We start from the raw sequence: 23,452 nt of genomic DNA, 5'->3' as shown, positions 1-23,452 counted from the left end.
GTTAAGGCAAGCTAAAAACATGGTACTTCAAAATTATTTTAAAATTTCTTTTGAACTACATTAAATACTACTTTGACTTTAAGTGTTCTTATTCTCAAATACTAAAACCAGTCTCTATTCCACAAATGCATTTGGTACAGTAAGATTTTATTTGAATAATATTTACAAAATAAATATGATTTTAATCACTAAGTTCTTCTTCATCACTGAAGTATGCGCTTTTCTTTATTCTTGGTCGTCTAGAATCATCTGAGGTTGAGGGACCCCCTGTGCTGGGTCTCCATTTGTTTTGCTCTTCTTCAATTTTGGCGTGCTGTGGAATGATTCAGACGCAGAATACAACCAGTTATTTATGGCATATCATGTTGATTCAAAAAAAAATTACAGTGGAAAATTACCAGAACACAAATAATTCCCACCCTCCTAGGCCACACTGATTAATTTGGTTTCCATCACAGTCCTACTCAAAATTATCATAGAGATATTTTTCTGAGAGAGAAGTGCTGAACTCTCTGTGTAGGATGACCCTGAACTTCTGAACCTTTGCCTCTACTTCCATGATGCTGGGGCTGCATCCTTACCCCTTCTATGCAGTGCTGGAGAAACAAAGCCAGGGCTCTGTGCATGCTAGCAATTAAACCGAATCCCTACTTCACGCCCCTTTCCTGGTTCGTCTTATTTTGACACAGAGTTAAACTATATAGTTTATGCCGGCCTAGAACTTATTAGGTACCCAGGATAGGCCTGAGCTCATGATCCACTGCCCCAGCCTCCTCAGGTGAGAAGACAAGTGTGCAAGATGATGATCTGCTGTATCGTATGCACTTCTAAGGATTTGTTCTAGATGAGCTAAAGAATTTTTAATCAAACTTTTAATTTAAACAGTAATTTAATTTCTGAGATTGGTGTCATATTGCCCACCTTGGCATTGAACTTCTGTTTCTACCTCCTATGTGCTGGGATTACAGACATGTGATAACACATCCAGTTAAATCAATACTTCTGCCCAATTTTGAAATGAAGACATTAATAACACACTAGTAAGTATGTGGGACCTTACAATCCAGAAAGACCAATTTAAATGTTTCATTCAAAGATCTTAGAATAACGTGTTGCCTCACATTTACGAGATGAGAGGGACCCAGAAATTCCCATTACAGAAGATCAGTGCAGTGATAAAAACACGTGAATTACAGCCAGGTGGTGGTAGCACACGCATTTAATCCCAGCGCTAGGGAGGCAGAGGCAGGCAGACCTCTGTGTGTTTGAGGCCAGCCTAGTCCACAGAGTGAGTTTCAGGACAGCCAGGGCTACTACAAAAAGAAGAAACCCTGACTCAAAACCAACCAACCAGCCGGGTGGTGGTGGCGCACACCTTTAATCCCAGCACTTGGGAGGCAGAGGCAGGTGGGTTTCTGAGTTCAAGGCCGGCCTGGTCTACAGAGTGAGTTCCAGGACAGCCAGGGCTACACAGGGAAACCTGTCTCGAAAAACCCAAAACCAAACCAAAACAAAAAAACACCAACCAACCAACCAAACACAAAACAAAACAAACCCCCACCCCCACAACTACTGAGAACATGAAGTACACCACGGTGCCTTGTGTTATGCTTTATTCAATCTCTGAGACAGGGCTTCACTCTGTAGTCCAGGCTAGGCTGACCTGTCATCTTCCTGAGTGAGATGACCCCGAGTGCTCAGTTTACAGGTATGGACCAGTGTGCTCACTACATCCCCTCCTTTCTCTGAGCCAGTGTCCCTGGGCTGGTCTTGAATTCCTCAGCTCCAGTGGTTCCTCACCTCAGCCTCCTGGGCAGGTAGGTTTAAAGACTGTAGCTGTGCTCAGTTAAAACAAACCTATGGAAAGACTACGCTCCACTCTGTGTCAACCCTTCCTCCCTTCCTGCCCTCTGCTTTGCTTTTCTAGTGTGGGGAACCCAGCCTGGCAAGCATGTGGGCCATCGCTGAGCAGGGACCCTGGCCCCTTCAGAGCAAGTATGTCAGTACCTGGAAGGCTATGGCCTGACTGAGACTGTCCAGAGCCGGGTCCTCTCCTTCTTCTTCACTCAATTCTACTTCCTCACTAGGTCAGCAAAGAGAGAAAATCCAGATTTGGTCAGCTGGCAGTGAAAAGGCAAACAGCACAGCATCTCAGGGAGCAAGATATACATACATTTCTTCTTCCGGTTCAGGGAGTTTCTTTTTCTTCTTCTTTTCTTTCTTCTTTGGAGGCTCACGTTCTCCAAGCATGTTTTTAGGACAGGCATAACTTAAGTGTCCGCTTTCCTTTTGTTTTACATTAAAAAAAGAAAGAAAAAATAAAGCACTCTAGTTTCTATTACTGATAGAACATGCCCTGACTTTGTGAATCAAAGGCGAATACAGAAAACACTATTCTCATTGTGGGAACAGGATCACACCGATCCTTCTGTATGGAGGAGGGGGAGCACGGTGCTCTCAGTGCTAGCCTGCCACACTAATAACATGAGAGCAAAGTAGAATTCTTTCCTCAAACATTTTAAACCTCTACTTTTACCGTACAAAAGAACTAAGTGGCTCATCAACGCTAATACAAACTTTAGATTAGCCCGATAAATGGGGATAAAATTATTTCTACCAACCTGTAAGATGCTGCTTGTTCAATAGTCAGCTTTAAAAATAAGCGGATGCTGGGCTACAGCTCAGTGACGGAGTACCTGCCCTGCAGGCCCAGCACTACACAACGTTTTTCTTTCTTTTTTTAAATGGTGTGGCTTGTATTATCACCCTATTTTACTGAGCTGGATTATTATAATCCTGTAGACTAGTGACTTGTAATAAACAGAACTATGGGTTACAATCTGTACATTAGCTCACTAAACTACATGCAATAGTATTATGCTAACTTATGTAGGAGAGACAAAGCCAAGATTTCAACAGAAGAAAAAGATATTTTACAATGCCTTAAATAACCTGTACTTTGTACTTCCCATATGGCTGAATCCAAGAGGTACCATTTACTGTTAACTTACTGTGGAGAGAGTTCTATTGTGTTTTGAAATAATAGTAACAAGAGATGTTAACACATATCACTAAAAGAAAAGGGTAATAGTAAAATTGCTTTGGGAAAAATCAGGCTATATAAATGTACACAGACTTTATTTCCAGGGGAAGATTAGATTACTATAAACACATACAGGTAGATGCGTGACAGCTCAACTGCTGCAGTGCCTGTCTAGTGTGCACAAAGCATGGGATTTGACTCCCCTGCAACACATACATCAAAGGTGCTGACACATGTCTGTAATCCCTGCCCTCTGGAAACGGAAGAGGAGAGAAGGTTTAAAGCCGTCTTCTGTTATGTAACAAGTTTAAGACTAGCCTATGTTAGAGGTACTGTCTTAAAAATAAAAAGTATTGACCCTGGTGTGGTGGCACACAACTTTGATCCCAGAACTTGGGAGACACTGGCTGGCCTATCTTCTTGAATTTGAGGCCAGTCTGGGGTACCAGTGGGTTCCAGGTCGTTGCACAATGAAGTAAGGTAAATAAATAAAAATCCCAAATAAATAACAAAATTTATAAATCATGACAATTATGTCCGTCTGAATCCACAAATCAAAATATTGGACTGGAGTATTTATTTAGCATTTCTCAGACGATTTGTATTCACTATAAACATGGAAAGTAAGGAAGCTGTTAAATAAACAGATCTAACGAGAAAGAGTCTCCCTGTGGCCTTGGCTAGTCTAGAACTCAGTATGTAGCTCAGAGCCTCCCGATTGCGGGACTCCAGGCTTGTGCTACTTTGCACAGCCAGCACTTCTTTCACAAATACAACTTAGGACTTTAGAATAGTTTCAAAGTAATCTTTTAACGGGATTCAGACAGTATAAATTGACCACGTTAGCATGCACTCAAAACACATTTGCTTCCTTTCTAGCCTCATACCTATCTACAATGTATCTTTTCTTGGGGAACAGAGGTAAAAGGTAGCAACTGGAGAAAGGAAACTGTTGTCTTAACTTCAATGTTCTCATAGGCTCATGTATTTGCATACGTGGTCACCAATTGGTGTAACTGATTGGGAAGGATTAGAACATATGGCGTATTGGAGGTGTGCCACTGCGAGTGGGTTTCAGGTTTCCAAAGACTGGCACCATCCTCAGTGTGCTGCCTTGCTGCTTCCAGTTTCTGGACCTGCTATGAGCTCTTGGCTGCTGCTCCAGTGCCATCCCTGCCTGTCTGCCTACTACCATGCTCCCGTCAGGGCGGTGGTGGGCTCCTAGTCTTCTAGAAAGGAAAGCCCCAAATCAACCCTTTCTTTGTAGCTGCCTTAGTCATGGTGTTTACCACAGCAAGAGAGAAGTAGATGATGTCAGGCCATCTCAGGTGTCTGCCCTGTTACTTTGTAGCTATGACAATGCCTGCCAGAAATCCCGCCTCTCCATTTATACATCTGGATCTGGTGTTTAAGTACTATGCAGCTATTTTTAGGAACTAACAGTATGAGACCCAGAGTGAAATTTTCTTGGTACTAGTACCAGCCTCGGAAGCACTCTGCAGTCCTATCCCAACACTAACTACAAGAGAAGTTCTGTGTGTTATCTTATGGAGGATGGGTCACACGATCACATCGATGGTGGGCATCGATGACTAAACTCTTGCAGAGACAACAGCAAAACTCATGTAATGTCTGTTAACAGAAATTTATGCTTTACTTAAAACCTTTCAAGACATTAAGATAAATAATTAGCCTTGTGGTTTTAGAAAACAATTTTGAAGGCTTAGAAACTATGAAAATTATTGTGTATCACCTACCCCATGTATTTTTATTACCTTGCTCTTTTTTGCTTTGTGATACTGAGGATGAACCCGTATTTTTCAGGGTGCCTACAGCTATGCCTATAATCCCACTCCAAGTATCTTTAGATACTATTCTTTCTTTTAAACTTTATTATCATTATGTGTAGACATGCATGTACCACACGTATGCGTGTGTATACACATACACACAGACACACAGACACACACACACACACACACACAGACACACAGACACACACACGGCATGTCACCAGCTTAGCTTGAGGTTCAGAGAGAGCCTCCTGTTAAAAGGGTGTAAGTGACAGAACAGGTAGGTGACTTGGAGTCCTGTGTTCCATGCCTGTCCGAGTGCTCCCCGCACATACTCCACTGGAGGCCACCACTAAAGACTAATACAAAGACAACTCTGCACTACAGCAGGGTCAGAGTTCTCAGTTTACTCACCCCACATTCATAGCACTTAGATTTATCAAAGTAGTTTCGCCTTCGGATGAACTCAGCTGCTCTTCCGTTGTCAATAGCGATGCTTGCCTTTATCACTCTACCAAATAACTAAGTCAGAGAAAGATGTAAATGCAGGGTCAAAGTAACCAAGGCCTAGTTACCAGATACTGTTTCCTCATTTCTTCTACTTCATTTCTTTCATTTACTATTCATATACTTCATTTGCAGTAAGTATATACAGACTCTATGCTGCAATGTTCTAGCAGTTTGATAATCCAGTACAAAGCTGACATCCTTTCTCCAAAAGGCAGCCACTCCTAAGTTACAGAGATTAATCAAACTTGATGATGTTCCGTAGCCCCCGGCTTTTGTGTTAGATGAGTGCAGAGACGTTTGGGTAAAACCCTGATTACATGAATGGCTTACCTGCTTATTATTTATTGCTCTGGTGCAGTTTAAGGCAGATTCTTTATCCAAAAACAAAATAAATGCAACACCTTTACTCTTCCTAGTATCTTTGTCTTTCATTATAGTAACCCTTAAAGCACAAACAGAGAACTGGTTAAAAATAAGATAAAAACATGTAAGCACTCAGGAAGCTCAAGATCATTTTTATAAGGTTGAATAATGAGACTTGACATGAGAAATACAAAAAGATGCATAGTGCTGGATGCTTGTGACCCCAGCACTCAGCAGGGGAGATGGAAGGGACTGTAGCTTACGGGTCAGCCTTGGCTGGAGAGCTTGAGGCCAGCCTAGGCTGTGAACTGTGAAGTCCTGCTGAAGAGAGGGACGGATTTAAACCATCTAGCTCTTCAAAGTCAAGGAGAAATGAGAAAGCAAGGCAGGCAGATCAGGGGACCACAGCTACAACTGTGAGCTAGCCAGAGCTCAGAGACAGAGCAGTGCAGGATTAACATCAATTGCACATCAAAGTTCACATCCTCTCCCCTACTAACCCCTGCCTTGCAAAACCCAAAGTATACACTGAGGTATTCTCTTGTATACAAAAAACAAATGATTTACTGGTTTTTTAAGTTTTAGATCCAAGAGTGTCTTTCAAAGAATCTCCAGTGTAGTGGTCCTTAGCCCTATCTGAGTGCTCCTGTGTCACACAGCTATCACTAACAATGCCATTTAGTGTCATTTAGGAGAAAAATCCTTGAACCTGGTGTGGTGGCACATGTTTAGGATGCCAAGGCAGGAGGACTGTACCAAGCTGAAGGCTACCTTCAAGTAAGTAGTGAGACTCTGCCTGAGATTTCTATTCTATGTGCATGAGTATTTTGCTTGCATGTATGTCTGCATATAAATGAAGTATCTGAGTACTAGGTACCCCGGGAACTAGAATTACAGCCAACTGTTAGCTGCCAAATGGGTGCTGGGACTTGAACCTGGGTACTCTGGAAGAGCAGTCAGTGTTCTCAATGGCTGAGTCATTATTCCAGCCTGAGACCACATCTTAAAAACAAAGCAAATTAATGTTTTGCTGAGCTCTTTGGGAAAAAAATGGTTGATTCTGTGTCTGGAGCAGGGCAGAGGCAAGAAGACTTTGGAACTTCATGCTACAAGAAAGAAATTAAACAAAACAGGAACATAATATACAGAAGCCCACAGGATCGTGCCCAGCAGCCAACTGCAAGACAGAACACACAGATAAAATAATGTCAAGTTATGAAATATGGAGAAAGTGCATTAACCAGAGAAACAAGAAGGGAGGGAGTCAAGAGACACTGGATACAGAGCAAATGCTGAGTGAGAAAACCACCATTTTTTAACAATCATCGTAAAGACTGGATGAGGAAAGACCCATCAGCACATGTTAAATAAACAATGATGTTCCTGTGGAGCAGGTACTTGTATTGCCCCAAACATTGTTTATTAATTGCTAAGGGAAAATAGAGCACACAGTGAAGAACTGAGTCACCCAAACTGTCACTAGTGGCTGACGGTGCTCTGGGATGGTACGCTGAACCGGCCACACCATTGTCATCTGGTAAAGTATTTGAACCAGGAAGACATGATCAGCATCTAAGCATGGCAAAATCCCAGTTAAAGCTAACAGTTGGCTCTGGAGTGAACCATGTACCAGAGCGGGAAAAGGGTACCTAGGACTGATTCTGTTACCTCAACTGACAGACAGGATAGAGGACTGGTTCAAGAAAAGCTTTCAAAATAACTTATGAAGTTGTCAACTTTACTGTGTTATATAGGATGGACCATTTTTAAATATATTTCAGTATGTAAATAGAGAGGAAAATGAAGTTTAAAATTCATAAATACAATGTACACATGTATGCATGCATTCACAGTGAAGACAGTGTAAGCAGAAGGCTAAGGACAGGGAAATGTGGGTAAAGAAATCTTTCTGTAGGAGAGGGGCAAAAATGCTTCCCTGTAGAAGCACGAGGACCTGAGTTCGAATCTCCAGCACCCCCATAAAAGCTGGGCATGGCTGTACCTGGCTGTCCCCTCATTCTGAACAGGCAGAAACTGGGGAGTCCCGGGGGGTCCCTGGCAAGCCTAACAAAAGACAATGAGCTTCAGGTTCAGTGAGAGGCCCTGTCTTGAGGAACTAGTAGTAGTAGCATATGCTCTACATGCATATGCCAGGGGTGTACACACACACACACACACACAAAATGGGGTTGGGGGTTAGATGAAGGCAGTGCTCAACCTTCCCAACACTGTGACCCTTTAATATAGTTCCTTATGTTGTGGTGACCCCAACCATACATTTATTTTGTTGCTACTTCATAACTGTAATTTTGACAATGTTATGAATTGTAAATTTTTTGGACACAGAGGTTTGCTAAAGGGGCTGAGAACCTCTGCATTAGATACTTTGTTCTTATTGCTAAGGTAAAAAAAAAATCTATAAACCTAGCTACATGGGCTCTTGGTTGACTTTAAAACCACAAACTCTGGACTCCAGAATTAAACACTGTGAATATTATAGAAAGAAAAAGAAGTACATGCACTCTCAGGAAAAGGCTTAGTCTAGTGATGGAGACTCTGTGAACCAGTTACATAGGGTCTGTCCTTAGACATCTCTACTCTGGGCAAAGAAAAAAAAAAATCCCAGCAAGAACTTAAAGCAGGGCTGGAGAGATGGCTCAGCAGTTAAGAACACTGTCTGCAGCCAGGCAGTGGTGGCGCACGTCTTTAATCCCAGCACTTGGGAGTCAGAGGCAGGCTGATTTCTGAGTACGAGGCCAGCCTGGTCTACAGAGTGAGTTCCAGGACAGCCAGAGCTACACAGAAAAACCCTGTCTTGAAAAAAACCTAAAAAAAAAAAAAACAAAAAACAAACAAAAAACCCTAAAAACAAACAAACAAACAAACAAACAAACAAGAAAAAAACCAAAACCAAAAAAGAAAACCACTGTCTGCTCGTCCAGTTCTCCTGAGTTCAAGTCCCAGCAACTACATGGTGGCTCACAACCATCTGTAATGGGATCCGATGTACTCTTCTGGTGTGTCTGAAGAAAGCAACAGTGTATTGACATACATAAAATAAATAAATAAATCTTTTTTTTTTTGGTTTTTCGAGACAAGGTTTCTCTGTATAGCCCTGGCTGTCCTGGAACTCACTCTGTAGACCAGGCTGGCCTCGATCTCAGAAATCCACTTGTCTCTGCCTCCCAAGTGCTGGGATTAAAGGCGTGCGCCACCACTGCCCGGCTAAATAAATCTTAAAAACAAAAAACATGGACAACCTCCATGCTCCTGGCATGCAAAAAGCCCCAGAGTGGCTCTGTGTTTAGATGCAGGGTCTGAGGGGCTCATTCAAGCATACACCTTGAAGCAGACACTACCCCAAGAATCTGTAGACTATCCTTATACATCCTTCCTGCACATCCAGTCCTTATGTACACCAAACACAATCCACCTGACTCCCAAGTGGTCTCTCCAGATGGACAGCCTTTCTACCTGACCATCTTGTTAGCCGTCTCTTCCCTGGTGCAGTTACAGATGTCAGTCTAGCCATGTCGCATTTGCTCTCATCTCAATTGGCCGAGAGTGACACAAAACTGGTACACAGCATACGGAGTTATCTGGAGCTAATGAAGACTGCAGTGCAGTCAAACAGATTTGAGTAGTCTTGAGGATACGCCCCAAGGATTTATAAAACGGTACTGTAGTTACTGCTTTAAAACCACAAATGGGCTTGAAATCACAGGACTTCCTAGTCAGCAGTTATGACTGGGTTCACTGTCAGTCTCTAGGTAGTTTGGGGGATAGCCCATTATATACATGTCAACAGAGGTTAAGAATAGTTCAAGGGCCAACCCATCAGGTGGCAAATGGGTGGCATACCTACAGCCAGTTCAGAGGTTTGCCTACAGATATTTTCTGACATGGCTTGGCAGCACAATGAGCACTGAGACAAAGTCACTCCAGTGTGACTGTCCCCCTAGACATTTCCCAGCAAGCTCTACACTGTGCAAGAACTAGCTCTGAAAACACTGAGGGGCTAGATATGTAGCTTAGAGATTAGGAGTGTGGTTAGTATGTCTGAGGCCCTGAGACTGGTTCTCAGCACTATAAAAAGCAATACTGTTAATATTAAATCTTTAGTACACAGTCTTTATAATATGAAAACTGTCAAATGTTTATGTACATGGGAAAATAACTGAACCATATGTAAAAATGTTAACAGTAGTAGTTTTATTCAACCAAGTATCTTGTAATGTGAATACTTACTTTACAACTTTGCCATACTTGGAAAATATCTGAAATAAAAGATCACAAAATAATTTATAATTTGTCACCAAATTAAATATTCAGATTGTATGTATTGACCAGATTCTTTGTTATATTTTATGAAAAATTTCAGTCTTCAGCCTATACAAAAGACTTTATAGCAAAACACTGATTCAACAAACCAAAGAAACATTTTCTAAGTGACTAGAATAATATAGTTACTGGAGTTACAAGTGATATGCTTCAGCTCCTAACTCCCCCTAGGGAGTGGACAGAGGGAAAAAACCATTCAGCATGTTTAGATCTACGGCATATATACTAGGCAGCAGCTGTATTCCTGATTGATCTGCGGGCTCAACAAACCCACCAGCTCCAGCCAATCCTGTGCTTTTATTATCAGTGTTGTCGAATAAAACCACACCAATGATTTACACAATCCATCACTGAAAGATAGATGGAACTCTCACTGCAGGTAATACCAAAAGATTCCTATAGTGAAAAACCCATCTCCAGCCAGGAGTGATGGTCTATGGCTGTAATCCTGGTGTTCAGAAGAGCAAAGCAAGAAGGCTGTGACTCTGAGGCAAGCCCAGGCTACAAAACAAGACCTGTTGCCAAAGATCAAAAGCGAAGCAAGGATCCTTCTATTTCTATCGGTGCAGAACTTTCCCATCATTAGTATACCGGTGGTACTGTAGAGCTGGCCTGTTCTTCCTTTTATTTCTACAGATAGCTACCCATATATTACCCATATCTATATTTTATAGATGTATAAATATCTAGATATATACAATTCTGATTTACTATTTAATACACATAAATAACATCCTCCAAATAGGCTCTTAGAAGATCTCATCACATGCAGTCTAATACTGAAATGGTGAGTTCTGGGTCAGACACGTAGCAACGTTGAGATTCTGAGGTCCAGCAGTTTCCTACGCGATTATGGGTTCTCATTTTAGAGTAACACTACAGTGGCAGCCTCTGTCAGGCCTGGGAAGGAAGGCGGAGAATGGGCTTACTTATTTTTACCCTTCCTCTTTGGAAATACTTGTGCTCTGAGTATCTGTACAACTGGCTCCTACTGCTTCACCTTTTTATTCAAAAGATGCCCTTTGGTTGTTTATGACAGAATCTCATGCATCCCAAGCTTGCCACAAAGTCTTCATGGAGCTGAACATGACTTTGAATTTCCAATATTCAGCCTTCACCTTCCAAATACTGAAATCACAGGTACATACCATCAATGCCTACTTTATGTGGTACAAGGGAGTCAACACAGGGCTTTGTGCATGTAAGACAAGCATTCTATTAACTATGCTTCACCTCCAGCCCCCAGCTACCTTTTAAATAAGGTTACTTCTTACCATTCAGTCTAAAATCTCACCTCCAAGCCTAATTCAGTACCCCCTTTCTCTTTTGTGAGACAGGGTCTACATTGTCCAAGCTGTCCTTGAACTCACAATCTTCCTGCCTCAGCTTCCCCTGTGCTGGGGATACAGGTGTGTGCTAACCATGCTAGGCAAGGACTCCACCTCTCAGCTACATCCCCAGCTTATCTTTTGTTTGAGACAGTTTCAGCTAGACTTGAACTCGTGACCTGACTGTCTCAGCATTCAGAGTGTTAGGATCATAGACACATTACTGTCTAGTTCTCTAGCTGTTTGGCATCGGCCTGTAAGTCCAGCACTCAGGAGGCAGAGGCAGGTGGATCTCTGAGTTCTAGGCTAGCCTGGTCTATACAGTGAGTTCTAGGACAGCCAGGCCTACACAGAGAAACTCTGTCTCGAAAAAAACAAACAAACAAACAAAAACAAACAAAGCAGTGCAAATTCTCTTTGGGAATTAAAAAAAAACTGCAAGTTTTCTCACTACAATTTGCAGGAGATATCTATTAAGAATTTTCCCAGGGAGCAGTATTTGCTTAAGCTTCAGGTTCCCTCTAAAGAGAGAATTCATTAGTTAGATGTATAGTAAAACTTACCCGGTATAAATCATTGTTTGTTAGGGAGAAAGGCAAGTTGGATACATAAACTGTGCTCTTACTTGGCGCCAAGCCACCGCTCATTTCTAAAACGGAAAAGGAGACATCAGGAATACCCAAGTAGAACCAAACAAGCTATCACTGACTTAATTAAGGTAGAATTCCACACGCTCTATTCATTTAAGGAGATTAGAGTACCACTGTGGGTAGGGTGTGAATTACCATATTCCTTTTCTAGCAGCGGGTGTTTTAAGCCTTTTAGAGCTGCAGTGCGATGGAAGAGGGTTTTTAAAGAGATGGAGAAGCCACTAGGCTATTTTTAACGTCTTCTTAGGGTAAAAGCAAAAGGTGCTTCCCAAGTATTCGCCAAAAGGACACCTGTCTATCACCCCCACCCCCGCCTCTTTTGTTCTTGTTGTTGTTTTTAAGAAACTCCTCAAACCCCTGTATCTACGTCTGTAATACATGGATTACAGATATAGGCCACCACGACAGTCTCATTTTTGTTAAACTTGGGTAGTTTCACATTTTTATAAAGTTCTTTATGTTTTCAATTTCGCGTACAAGCAAATCATGAAACGACACACTTTATTACATGAATTACGTATTTTGAATGGGACATTAACCTGTATACCTATCAATATGCTTACTAATCAATGTCACTACAAATTACAACTCTGCAAATTACCGGACGAAAATTTTACTGGACCCAATTGAGTCTAAAATTTTGATCTTAAAAAAGCGCAGGTGTGCTGGGCGGTGGTGGCGCACGCCTTTAATCCCAGCACTTGGGAGGCAGAGGCAGGCGGATTTCTGAGTTCGAGGCCAGCTTGGTCTACAGAGTGAGTTCCAGGACAGCCAGAGCTACACAGAGAAACCCTGTCTCGGAAATCAAAACAAAACAAAACAAAACAAAAAACCCCAAAAAACCAAACCAAACCAAACCAAACCAAAAAAAAAAAAAAAAAAAAAAAAGCGCAGGTGTCCGCAGCAAGTGTCAAATACTTGGAATAACACATAACACAGTAGCTTCTCTTTGAATGACAATGGACCCAGTAACCCGGAGGGCTCCCCGCAGGCCGATTGGGAGGATTATTCAAAAACCCTCAGGTAGCCAAAACCTGTCGGACGCATTTCAAGTTTCTCACTCTGAGATAATGCTAACCCAGGCCGGACGTTCCAGTGACCGGGGCCGGAGTCGGGGCCGGGGCCGGGGCCGGGGCCGGGGCCGCGGCCGAGGCCGGGGCCAGGGCCGCGGGAGTCTCCTGGCCCCGGCGCCGCCGGAGCTTACCTTCGGCGCAGCGGCCGAGCAGGAAGAATGTGAGCCGGGGGAGGCTTCACTCCTAGCTGCCTTCCGCGGCGCGCAACAGCGCGGGCGTCCGCGACCGCAGCGCGGTGCAGCGCTTCTTCCGTATCCTCCAAACCCGAGCGAACCCGGGCCGGAGGCTGACGCGCCGGGCGACGTCACTGCGCGCGACGGAAGTGCCTTTGGGGCGAGCGGACGTCTAGCTTCGCGGGTTTCAGCGGCGGCGGCGGCGGCGGCAGCGGCGGCGTGGCAGGGGAACGTAGGTGAGCGAGTGGCTCTCCGCAGAGGCGCGAGGGGCGCATGCGGCGGGCGGGCGGGCGTTTCCTGCCGCGTTGGAGATGTGCATTATTCTGTACTCCTGGTGGAACCTGGAGAGAGACTCAGTGGTTGTGGGAGGAAAGCAAAGTGTTGAGCGTGAGACACAGGTTCCGCTTCTTGTTAGTACTTTAGTATGCAAAAGGGAATTCTCCGCTAGGCAACTTCAGTGACTCGAGGTCAGTCAGCAAGTCTGGTTTTTATTTTATTTTTTATTTTTGGACCTAACCAGCTCTGTAATAGCGCTTTGAGAGAGACGAACCAAAAAAGGGTGCAAAAATAGCCCACTTGCTGTTGAGAATGTGAGTGTGGCCGGGGAGACAAAGCCAACGTGGGGAGAGTTGGAGTCACAGAGTGACCCGTTCTTGAGTACTGGACTGGCATGGACAGATGTTAAGCTTCTTCGTCCCGTTATTTTTTATTTCTTTCTGAAAATATGGAATGGGTACGCACTGATTATTTTTTGTTTTTCGAGACAGGGTTACTCTGTGTAGCTCTGGCAGTCGTGGAACTCGCTCTGTAGACCAGGCTGGCCTTGAACTCAGAGGTCCACCTGCCTCGCCTCCAGAATGCTGGGATAAAAGGCGTGCACCATCACCGCCCGGCTACACTGATTATTCTTTAAGAACTCGTCATTTCTACAGAGAAGTCAGGAAGTAATGCATGGTAGTTTAAACTTAACTTCTACCCGCCAGCACATACAGACCAGGCCTGTAACTACTCCCTGGGAACCTGCGTGTCAGCATCCCGGAGCCCAGAGCCTGTCGTGGAGCCTGCACAATCAATCCTGACTGAAGCGGAGGGACGAAGTGCAATCCACCCAGGGCGCAGCTGAGTTTTGAGAGGCATTAATTCTTTGGCGTCCACCAAGGGACCACTGGGACTAATTCTCATGGCAAACTTGTGGCCAGCCCAAAGCACCAGGCTTCACATTCCGGTTGTGCTTGGTTATCGCCCAAGATGTAAGCCCCTTTGGTCTTCTAATTATTTGAGCATTAACTCTTTGTGCTTCCTCCCAATTTGGGGTACCACTGCTTCTCCTTCCTTAGTTCACCCCTGAGCGCATCATCTGTGCTCCCTGGAATCATATTTTGTCTGCTTAGCAAACACCTATTTAGCCTTGTTTTGAAACCGTCTTTGGTTTTCTGACGCTAACGAAGCTGTTGCTTTCACCTTTAAATTGAACTCTTTCTGACGTCTGGGGTTTTAAGATTGGGTGTCCAGATTTTGTGTCTGGGTTTTAAGATTGGGTGTCGTTGCTCCAGCTGTATCAAATTGATTGCATTTCCTTAATTTTTTTTCTTTCAATATTCGTTCTCATTTTTCCTTTTGATCCCGTGATTTCCCTGCCTTCTACCTCTTTCTATTAATATAATTTCCATTCCCCACCCCACCCCCAAGCAGGGGCTAGAACTAGTGATTGTCTTCTTTTGCCTCTGGCCTTCCTCAGGCTTAGCCGAGCTCTATTTTTGAGTAGTCTTTCCCTAACCTCCCCAAGTTAGGGTTCTCTTAAGTGCCCTCTAGCAGGAGTCAATTGTTTCCTGCTGGTGTCTTTCATCTTTACATTTAAATTAAGCGCTGAGGGAGGGCGTGTTTGTTTTGTTTATCTTTGGAATGCTGCTGTTAGCTGTTTTAGAGGTTAAGGTAGTCAGTGAGTGGCAGGATCTGGTCACCAGCTACTTACGTACAACAAATGGGTGGTTTGTGAGGAATGGTCTCAGTGTTGCTAGGTCATGCAGTCTATTCAAGAAATAGTTCAAGTACCATCCCCTCCCCCCTTGTGTGAGGTAGATTGTCTCAAATTAAACAGAGATCTGCCTGCTTCAGCTTCTCTCAGGTGATTAAACGTGTGTACCATACCCAGCTCAAGTACTGTTAGTAAACACAATCCCCTTGTATCTCAGCCTTTTCTCTGTGTAGTCCCTGGCTGTCCTAGAACTCACTTTGTAGACCAAGCTGGCCTTAAACTCAAGAGATCCAACTACCTTTGACTCCCACTCGCTGGTCTCAGATTTTTTTTTTTAAGTGTTTTTCAGATAAGCCACACGTTGCCTGTTAACTACTAATTTTAGATTATTTTTAAAATTTTGGGACAGTCTGATGATGTGGAGAGTACAGCTTTGTGAACTGTGCCATGGGTATGGATGGAAATCGAAAGTGAATATTGAAATTGAAAGAGAAATCCAAGCTAGCCAGTGTGGGGCTTGAGGCAAAGATAATGCTTTTTGCCTGGAATAGGTTAGGTGAGAAAATTACCAGAGACCATGGAGGGTAGAGAAGGTTGGACTTAGGTTTAACTAAGACACTTGATTAAGGAAGCGTCTCATCATGAATATACACTAGCAAGTGGTTGACTCTTCATTTTCTGTGAGATGGAGGGTATGTAGGGAAAGCACACTCATTAGTTAAGATCTTAAGCCCCATACAGATGTGAGGGCTTGGATTCATAAATATTAAGACACAGGTAAATGTCTGGCATTGTTTGCTCATATAATTTTACCACATGCCATGGACAGTCAAACTTTTCTTCCTAAGTATGTAATGCAATACAGTGGGATTTCCAAAACAAACAATTTAAACATGTGGACACGAAAACACCTCATTGTGGTTTAGCGTTTATTCTGGAGCCAGGTGCTAGTTCATGTGGTCTGGGAACACAGATTCCAGTTACTGCAAATAATTCCATGTCCTTACGTAACGGTTTCATAACGTCTTTATAGTAACGTCGGAGAAATTAATAATTTAAGGCATTTTAAAGTAAGTTGTTAGAAACATCAGGTAGCCAGGCTCATTACAGCAATGGGGGAAATCTCAGCTATTGTCCTTAGCCTGATTGGTATCTGACAACACTCTGAGCCTTTTGGTTGGTGGAAAGCCAGTGGTATGTCAGATGGTTCCTGTTAGTCACAAGGCTTGTTGGGTCAAACCCAGAGATGGGAAAGGAATGTCTTATTAGAGGGCTAAGCTAGCCTGAGGTAAGCTGGAATTAGGCTTCAGGCTTGACATTCCGATCTCTACAGCCCGGGGCATTCTGATAGGTTAGTCGGTGTTTCTGGAGGTTCAGTGTAACGCAGAGAGAGAGCTTTAGTTCCCGTTGTCATGCATTACATTTGTGCCTGTGAAGGCCACATATTGCTTATTAAGTATTAGTAATGTTTCCAGTTATTCCTTCTTAGGATCTGACATAGATCTGCTGGAGAGCAGTGTTCAGGAGAAAGCTCTGACAGCCATCAAGGAATTCACTCCTGGATCCTGTTAGGATCCCGGTTTGACCCCTTTACCTTTCCTCTGAGTGTGATGCCACATGACATAGAATACCAGTAATCTCCCTAAGATTAAAATCGAGAACAGTTCACAGAGTGAAGGTGGCGGATGAAGGGAAATGTAATTTAAACCAGCTGAAATTACATCGTTCAAAAACTAGGTTAACTTTGTCTCACTATATTTACAATTTTTGTACCCTATGAATTAGTTTTATTTTACATTTGGAGTATGTAAACAAATTATTCTCTAAATTTTGGTGGTTGGTTTATTTAGGGTGAATTTGATTCTTTATAATCTCATGGAATGGTTAGATCTAATTCTTTGTAAAGTTTGGTGTTTTGTATCTAGACTGTTATAACTTACTGCTCTTAAGTCTGGCATGCTGCAAAGGTATTTACACAACCTTCTCTATTCTTACACTATTTTTTAAAAAAGATCTATTTACTTTATTCATATGAGTACACTGTAGTTGTCTTCAGACACACCAGAAGAAGACAACAGATCCCATCACAGATGGCGATGAGTCACCATGTGGTTGCTGGAGATTGAACTCTAAGGCCTCTGGAAGAGCACTCAGTGCTCTTAACCACTAAGCCATCTCTCCAGCCCTAGACTGATATTTTTATCTTACTGGTCAGACAGGGAACTTGGAGTCACTCTGATATTCTTTTTGCCTATGGCCCCATTTTATGGAGGCATTTTCTTTTTTTTGTTTTTTTTTTGTTTTGTTTTTTTTTTGGTTTTTCGAGACAGGGTTTCTCTGTGTAGCCCGGGCTGTCCTGGAACTCACTCTGTAGACCAGGCTGGCCTCGAACTCAGAAATCCTCCTGCCTCTGCCTCCCAAGTGCTGGGATTAAAGGCGTGCGCCACCACCGCCCGGCTCTGATATTCTTTATATTTTAATTTTTCATCTTTTAGTTACATTTTATTTGTGAGTATGAGAAAGTCAAAGTCTGTTATATGTGCCTTTGGGGATTGACCTCCAGTCAGTAGTTTGATAGCAAATGCTTTTACTTGATGAGCTATCTCACCTGTAAACTTCACAAGTAAAATATGAATTAAATCGATATTTTAAAAATAACTATTTGTGCTGGGCAGTGGTGGAGCACACCTTTAATCCTAGCACTTAGGCAGAGGCAGGTGTACCTCTGAGTTCTAGGCCAGCTTGATTTCTAGAGCCAGTTCCAGGATAGCCAGGGCTACACAGAGAAACTCTATTCCAAACAAACAAACAAACAAACATAACAAATATCTTTAATCCTGGATAACTGTATTATAGGACACTTGAAGAATCAAGACTCAGAGACTGTTAAAGGTATAAATACCATGTCATTTGACTCAACATGCAATATTCCAGCCTCTATTATTAGCAATGCTCTAATCAGTGAGCCTTTCAGAGGGAGGGCACAATCTTTCATTTACACTATTTAAAAATTTTGTTTATTAAAGATTTTATTGTTTTATGTGTATGAGTGTTTTGCACATATATACCACACACCTGTTGCTCACAGAACTCGGAAGGCATCAATAGGCTCCTGGAACTGTGGTAATAGAATGTTAACTACCATGTGGGTGCAGTGGAACCTTGGGTCCTTTACAAGAGCAAAAACAGTACTCTTAATAGCTGAGCCCCATTTCTCCAGCCCCAACTGTTTTTTTAACTTAGGTAGAAAATCACACAGAATATATGTAGCAGTGGTGTATCATCTAATACAATACATGTATATATTTCATAATTTTGGGTCAGGATAAACATTTTACCTCAAATACCATATCTTTCAAAATTTTTGTAGAGCTTTTGAAGTGAAGTGACTATTGTCCATAATCATTCTGCTATACAAGGGAACACCAGGACTTCTTGCCCTACCTAACTGTATAACCGTGTCCCTGTTCATTAGCCTCTCTCTATCCTTTTCTCCTCCCACTAGTCTCCTTGGCTCCCAGTAACCACTCTTTAAGTCTCAACTAAGTTATTTTGGGGTTTGCCTGTTCCTTGAGACAGGGAGATATATATATACATACATATATATGTATGTATATAGATATATATACACATATATATATACATATATATATATATATATATATGTATGTATGTATATATATCCCCCAGGCTGCTTGAGATTGGCCACATAGGAAAACTGGCTTTAAACATGTGTCTCCTCCCTCTGCTCCTGGAGTTCTTGGAATACAGACGTACACTACCACACCTGGCCTACAATGTACAGAGTGAGGTACTTTAAAGGTGCTAAGCTGTGGGAGTTGCAGGGTGTGCATAATGAGACCCAAGCCAACCAGGGCTACTTAGTGAAACTGTCTCACACTTCTCCATGCCTAAACTATGTAATTTGCTATGAAAGCAATCCATGGTATTCTGCTCATGCCTTCTCTAACCTTCTGAAAGGACATCCTTTCCCCTTTGTACCCAGGGTTAACAGCCTGTACTGAATGTCTTGTCTGTCTTGTCTGGATTTTACTTCATCATTTGATGTCCTGGAACCTGTTCTCTCTGTATGCTTGCTTCTTATGTGATAGTTAGAAAGGGTTGGGACGGGACTCCAGGCTCAACTCTGGAATTTCAGGTCTTGAAATCTTCATGGTTTTTATGTAGAAGCAGGAGATTGTGTCTCCATCATTAGGATAGTGCGGATAAAGAGTTTAAATGTTGAAAACTTGTTACCCAAATTCTTGCATTTAGGAGAGCAAATGAAAATTTGCCAGCTACCCTGAAAATTTGCCAGCTACCCGGCTAAGTGGGTTTATTTCCCATTGCTTTGTGGTCGCCTTTGGTCAGGTCTTTCTCAGGCCCTTTTGAATCATTCCTAATGCCTTTGCCTGTTCCTGGAATCTACTGTCCTCTGTTGTCTTCACTGGAGTCACCACTCGGAGTTCTAGTTAATCAACTAGGCTTTTTGGTTTTGTGTTTTTGTTTTAGCTTTCTTAAAAGTTTTCTCCCCTAGCATACTCTTTTTTACATTAGCTCTCACTTTGGAGTCTGGACTCAAATTCAGAGCTGAGATTAGAGGGGACCTCACCACATCCACACCATCCACACAGACTACTCTTGAGTGCCAACCAACACAGAGTTCTAGTTGAGGTTTTGCTGTTTTGACTGTCTAGTTGGGATCAGTGCAGTTTTTTTTTCAAAGACTTAAATTTTATTCTAAAAAGTGATTTTGGTTTAGTTGTTTGAAATTTAAACATTCTGCTAGAAGCAGCCTGACAACTTTAGCTTCAGGTCAGCCCTTAACGTCTCCTTAGTGTTTCAGTGTTGATTTCAGGAGTCAGCTTGCTTTCCTTTAATCTGCGGATCTTGGCCCGAGATGACCTTAAGATCAGAAAGCAGTTAAATCTTCCCAAGGGCATTTTGAGGACTCTGAAAAGGTAGGACCTGGATAGTGTTGTTTCTTAAAATTCTTGGCTAATGCTGGTGTCCAGCAATTGAAATTCACATGGGGATGCTGGATTTAAAAGTTTCTCATCTGTACTTTGTGTTAAAAGTGAAGTTGTGTTGACGGCTTTGAACAGCATGGCTGTGCTTTTTAAGAAGCATAGTTAACTGTCTCACAAGAAGTTTTCCAAATCAATTCCTAGGACTTAGACTCCTGGGAGTCATATGAACTACTTGTTGATAAAAAATACATTCCCTCTGCTAAAGCAGAGGAGCAGTATTGGTGTTTAATCATTGTGTTTGCAGCGGGAGGATGAGGAGGAAGGAGGAGAGAGAGTCAGCAGGACGTGGGAATGTCTAGTAGTTCCCATAGTACATTGTCTTGAAGGGGACAGAGAAAGACTAGATGATTTTTTTGGGAAAATATAAGAAAGGTTGGCATTTAGGCTGAATCTTGTGCTAGATGGTGCAGAGATCCCCTGGGGAGAGGTTAAAGTAATGGGAGTTAGTTCTTGTGCTTTGTTGAGGAGTAGAAGTTTAGGTGTGACCAGTGTTGAGATTACTCAAGTTTCTGACCTGACTCTGGGTACCTGCCTCATGGGCTTTACTGATCAAAGCAGAAGACAGGATTGAGATGAGTCTCTGAGAAAGTGTTGAGTCAGAGGTACTCCTTAGAGCAAAGCTAGGCTGGAAGGAGATGCTCAATCATTTATTGATAGGACAGCCTCTCTCTGCCTCTCTCTCTCTCTCTCTCTCTCTCTCTCTCTCTCTCTCTCTCTCTCTCTCTCTATCTCTCTCTCACTCTCTCTCTCTCTCTCTCTCTCTCTCTCTCTCTCTCTCTCTCTCTCTCTCTCTCTCTCTCTCTCCAGTTTACTCTGTAACAGCCCAGCTGTCCTGGAACTCTCTTTGTAGATTAGGCTCAGATCCACCTGCTTCTGCCTCCTGAGTGCTGGGATTAAAGGCATGCCCACCATGCACAGTTTGAGGGACTGTTTTCTTGACACGATAAATTTGGTTGAGTTACTGATCACATTCTTTGTGCAGATTGTTGACCTTAATGAACATCGTAGTGGTTCTACCTCCTGTTTCTAGAATAGTGATGTGATGAAATGCCATGACCAAAGCATTGGGGATGGGGCATGGGGGCTAATTTAACTTGTTCTACCACATCACTGTTTATCACTGAAGGAAATCAGGACAGGAACTCAAGCAGGGAGGGACTTGGAGGGAGGAGCTGATGCAGAGACCATGGAGGAGTGCTGCTTACTGGCTTGCTCAGCTGGCTTTCTTATAGGGCCCAGGACCACCAGCCCAGGGATGGCCCCACCCTTAATGTGCTAGGCACTCCCCCTTGATTTACTAATTTAAGATAATGCCCTACAGGTTTGCCTACAGCCTGATCTTATGGAGATATCAGTAATAGTAACCCTAACTAAGGTGCAACGTGTGATTGCAGATAATTCATACCATACTTGTGATGATTTGTGTTGTGAAGAAACCAAGCCTGCAGGATATGGTTGAGTGACATTAAAGTCCTCAGGTGAAAGCTGAGGCAGTTACTGAGAGCGTTCTAATGGAACCGCCAATGCAAGTGCCTACTGCTCATCCGGACTATGAGCTTAAGTGGGAGTTTTCTCTTTGTTAACTCTAGTTGGCAATCAGAGTATCTAGGTGAGAGTAAAAGATGAAAGGATGTGCGAGGAGAGGTGAGAAAGCGTGAAGGTGATTGGAAGCTGTCTGGATCATAATGCAGTTACTCTGTTTCCTAAACTGTGGGACAAGCAATTTGGATAACATGAAAAGGATTGTATCATTTTGATTTTGGATTAAAAACATGTCTTGTTGGGTACAAGGTCATTAACTGAGTTTGTTTTATCAAATTCCTGTGACTTTCACTAGCAATACCAGCTCAGTCCCAGCTCTCAGCTGACGGTACACAGGACTTGGGGTATCTCAGTGGAGTGTTGTAAGCAGAGCTTATCTCCCTTCTGGACTCAGACCCACAGACTATATTCCTTATATCCTGGGTTCATAAGAGTGAGGTTACATTTTGGAATCAATTATTGGCATACTTCTAAAGGAAGTTTGCACTTTTCATATTGAATTCTAATTCTGTTCTGTGCTTTGTTGTGATGCAGAGAATTATTCTAGAGTACTTTTAAAAATTAAAAAAGGTTTTTTTTTATGTGTATGTATGTATGTGTGTTATATGTGTATGCTTGGGCATGCAAAGACTAGAGGAATGTGTTGTCCTCTATTACCCTTCAGCCTGTTCCTTTAACATAGGTCTGTTCTTCTCCCCTCCCCTCCCCCTCCCCTCCCCTCCCCTCCCTCCTCCTCTCCCCTCCCTTCCTTTCCTCTCCTCTGTTTTGAGACAGGGTTTCTCTGTGTAGCTCTGGCTGCCCTAGATCTCATCCTGTAGACAAGGCTAGCCTCAAACTCAAGAGATCTTCCTGCTTCTGCCTCCTGAGTGCTGGGATTAAAGGTGTGTCACACTACCGACTAGCTCATCATCAGATATTTTAATACATATTCAGAATGTCTTTTGAATATTGTTGTAGTATACTACTATAACTTGCCACTTGGGATGCCGTGGCAGGAGGGTTAGTAGTTTAAGGCCAGAAAAACCAAACCAAAACCAGAGGGCTTGTGAGATGGCCTAGTCAGCAAAGCCACTTCATCAAGACTGATGCCCTGAATTCGAACTCTTGTACCCCACAATAGAACACTCTCCTGCACTGTCCTCTGACTTTGACACACGTTCTGAGATATGGATGTGCATATAAACCTGCTTACACATGATGTACACATATACAAATACATTAATACAAAATTTAAACAATGAACAAAGTCAAACTGCAGCATTGCATGCTAGGATATACCTGTAATCCTAGTACTCTGGAAGGCTGAGACAAGACTGCTATGGAAAGGCCAGCTTTGGCTATATCATAAATTTAGGTCAACCTTAATTGGAGTAGGCATATTGGCCCACTTTTCAAACTATTCATCAAATGCAATCTTTTCTGGTTTAAAATGGGTTGACAACGAAGAAACTGTGGTTCATAGGATGTTTAGTGGGAAAAGTTTTATTGAACCTGTAAATAACATTTGAACTAGAAGGAAGGTAGGACTTGGTGTGTGCAGTACAGGTACACGTATGTATAGATCTAGTTGAGGGACATACTGTTTCCTCCCTCCTCGCTCACCTTCCTGGGTGTCTTGGCAGGCGTTTGCT

General features: G+C 42.7%; 2 protein-coding genes across 7 annotated transcripts in view; one reads left to right on the top strand and one right to left on the bottom strand.

Moving 5' to 3' along the window:
* Positions 1–126: 126 nt before the first annotated feature.
* Zcrb1 (zinc finger CCHC-type and RNA binding motif containing 1) lies at positions 127–13,404 on the bottom strand. Its single transcript, XM_028752177.1, has 8 exons — positions 13,233–13,404; positions 11,942–12,027; positions 9,958–9,986; positions 5,677–5,788; positions 5,251–5,358; positions 2,174–2,286; positions 2,008–2,083; positions 127–313 (listed from the first exon to the last, which is right to left on the bottom strand). The coding sequence occupies exons 2-8, from the start codon at positions 12,023–12,025 to the stop codon at positions 182–184; spliced, it is 654 nt and encodes a 217-aa protein (XP_028608010.1). The 5' UTR covers positions 12,026–12,027; positions 13,233–13,404; the 3' UTR covers positions 127–181.
* A 68-nt stretch (positions 13,405–13,472) lies between these two features.
* The window catches only part of Pphln1 (periphilin 1), a 90,929-nt gene continuing 80,949 nt past the window's right edge, over positions 13,473–23,452 (top strand). For 4 of the 6 annotated variants that reach the window (XM_028752168.1, XM_028752167.1, XM_028752165.1 and 1 more), the window contains exon 1: positions 14,435–14,524. In XM_028752168.1, coding sequence (XP_028608001.1) covers positions 14,455–14,524 — 70 coding nt within the window. In that variant the 5' untranslated portion in view covers positions 14,435–14,454. Of the gene's footprint in view, positions 13,511–14,434; positions 14,525–23,452 lie in introns of those variants that run through there. The other 2 variants (XM_028752166.1, XM_028752169.1) reach the window with 2 other exon arrangements.

Source organism: Grammomys surdaster, unplaced genomic scaffold (assembly GCF_004785775.1).
Source record: "Grammomys surdaster isolate TR1022 unplaced genomic scaffold, NIH_TR_1.0 125878, whole genome shotgun sequence".
Taxonomy (NCBI): Eukaryota; Metazoa; Chordata; class Mammalia; order Rodentia; family Muridae; genus Grammomys; species Grammomys surdaster.
This window is presented reverse-complemented; position numbering and strand designations above follow the sequence as displayed.